Source organism: Gossypium hirsutum, chromosome D11 (assembly GCF_007990345.1).
Source record: "Gossypium hirsutum isolate 1008001.06 chromosome D11, Gossypium_hirsutum_v2.1, whole genome shotgun sequence".
Lineage (NCBI taxonomy): Eukaryota > Viridiplantae > Streptophyta > Magnoliopsida > Malvales > Malvaceae > Gossypium > Gossypium hirsutum.
Genome location: NC_053447.1, coordinates 52,325,890 through 52,328,367, shown reverse-complemented (window position 1 = coordinate 52,328,367; position 2,478 = coordinate 52,325,890). Strand labels below are relative to the sequence as shown.

The 2,478-nt window shown below is 29.3% G+C and overlaps 1 protein-coding gene across 1 annotated transcript; it reads right to left on the bottom strand.

Moving 5' to 3' along the window:
- Nucleotides 1-466: 466 nt before the first annotated feature.
- On the bottom strand, nucleotides 467-1,570 carry LOC107911412 (uncharacterized). Its single transcript, XM_016839241.2, has 2 exons — nucleotides 1,098-1,570; nucleotides 467-1,013 (listed from the first exon to the last, which is right to left on the bottom strand). Exons 1-2 carry the CDS (start codon nucleotides 1,216-1,218, stop codon nucleotides 649-651), a joined length of 486 nt encoding a protein of 161 aa, XP_016694730.1. The 5' UTR covers nucleotides 1,219-1,570; the 3' UTR covers nucleotides 467-648.
- Nucleotides 1,571-2,478: the final 908 nt, after the last annotated feature.

Sequence of the window (2,478 nt, the reverse complement as noted above, 5' to 3'; positions counted from 1 at the left end):
ATGTTATTAATAATTATTTAAAAAAAAAGCTCATTGCTTAAACATTTTTATTGTTTTATTTTTTTTTCTCATCCACACATATAGTGAGGAACCATAGGAATATTTATAATAAATTTCCTCTCGGAGTTACATATCATGAGTCAAGTGATAATAATAATATTAAATTTATTAGATTAAAAAATATAATAAATTATGTAAATTAAAATTTTAATATAAAATTTTATAGTTTTTAGAACATTAATTCAATCCTTTTAAACTACCTATTATCATAAAACTACTCATCAATTAGTCCCTCATCTAACTAGTTTTTGAAAATACAAATTATACATATAAACCCATTTCGGAAATGCCCCTTCGCAACTTTTTATATGCATGAAAGAAAACAAAATAATACTGATTCTAATTCGAAAACACAGGCAAAAGTTAGGGGGGAAGTAATTTTTTATGGCAGATGCAAAATAAGGAATGAAGGAATCATTGACTTAATTAGCAATCGATTAACGAAACGATTAGCATTAGAATTAAAAGTGTTTATTGAAGCACATCGAATTAGCTAAAATCAATAAATAATTCATAAAAGATGTCAAACACAAACAAATTTTGGTATCTGAGCATCAGTTCAATTTGAATAGATTGCCTGGGTTGGACTCAATTCTGAATACTGATGCACTCCAAATATTTGTACATAAAAACCCCAAGAAGCAACAGTAGAGCAAGAGCCATTGCAGAACTGGTTGTTCCCTTGACAAATTTGTGGCTTAAACGTAAAATTAGAGCTTTGTAATTAGGATACTTCCCAATGGTGAGGAAGGTGATAGGTGGATATGTACAGGGTAGCCTTAGTTGAAGTTTCCCACCTTCGAACTGCGCTTCAATTCCTTTGATTTCATACTTGGAAACATCAATCTTTTTGTTGAATCGCTTTATTTGATTCTTCCCCATCGGATGTTCTCCACTTATATATAACATCCCATCCTTTCTCATTTCGCTCTTCACGTCTTCCTTCTTGAATCCTGCTAAATATTCCATTATCCAAACATTAATATTTTATTTTCTCTGCAAATAACAAAGAAGGAAAGGGTATTAATTTTTTGTACCCTGTAAGTGGATTTCAAGAATATCAACTTCGTCGAGAATGGAAGCTCCGTTTTGCTTTTTCCACTCGCAGTAGGGTTCAAAATCATCGTACAAAGACTCAGACCTTCCTTCATTCTTCATTTTCCAAGGAATTTAAACCCCCCCTCCCTTTTTTTTTGGATTGAAGAGAAAGAAGAAAATGAATTATTAAAAGACGATGAGTGCATGAAAGTTGTCTTTATGCCTTCTCCTTTTTATGGAACTCCTTGAGTTGAAGGAAAGAAATAAAGGTTCCTTCGTTTTAATCAAAGCAAAGAAAAGTAGCAATTTTCTCCTCAAAAGTATATTCTTTTCCATTCAAGCTTGCTTGAATTTGTATTAACATTCAAGTTCTACTCAATAGACCAGAACTGGTTGGTATGTCAATCCAAACAGAGATAATGAACTAAATTTTGACTGAATCATTCAGAAACATCATTGAATCGGGAATCAAAACTCATTAGTCCAAATTGAATCCAAAAAGGAAAAAAAAAGAAACAAAAGAAAAAAAAGAAAAGCTAAAGCGGCTTAACATATCAAAACCCACCCTAAAATAAACAAATAAAATCTAAAGACACTAAAGAAGAACAGTTTAAGAGAAGAAAATGGTATTTTGAGAGAAAGACCGAGAGAGGAGTGAAATGAAATAGAAGATGAACGTAAGAGATGCAGAACCGATCGACCTTGAAGAGATAAATGTAAGATGGCAAGGCTTCTTCTTTTGATAAGTCATTAAAAAATTTTAACATTTAATTTTTTAATTATATTAATTTTCTACTTAATATAAAATTTTCAATTAAGTAAGATTTACTTACTTAATTTGGAAATTATTAAATTGAGTTTATTTTTCAAAATTTTATTTTTGAAATAAATTATTTTTTCATTTTATTAAAATTTAAAATTTTATCTTTTAACTTTTATCCAAAACTATTCACAATAAAATAATTAATAATATATTAATAAGACTAAAATTGTGAAATAATGAACTTTTAAAAATTAAAATTATAATATAAATTCATGTTTACAAAATTCAGTAGATGACTTTTTCAATTACGGAAATGAGTCATTTTGATTGATATTTACTAGAATGGCCTGTTTTTCCAAAAACGCACTGAGCTAGAGTCGTTTTTAGGGGAAAACCAGAAAAGTGTGTCCAGCTCAGCGTTTTTTCCCCTCTAACCTGTAAAAAGTACCCACATAAGTGTGCTTTTGCCCGTGCTTTCTCAGTGGTTTAATTGCTAATTAGGGCTTAGGGTTTATTAAATTAGGGTTGTGGGAATTTTAAATTAGGGTTTAAGGTTTCTTAATTTGTAAGTTTTTAGATTTATGGTTTTATTTATTTTCAAGTGTTTATTAATTATG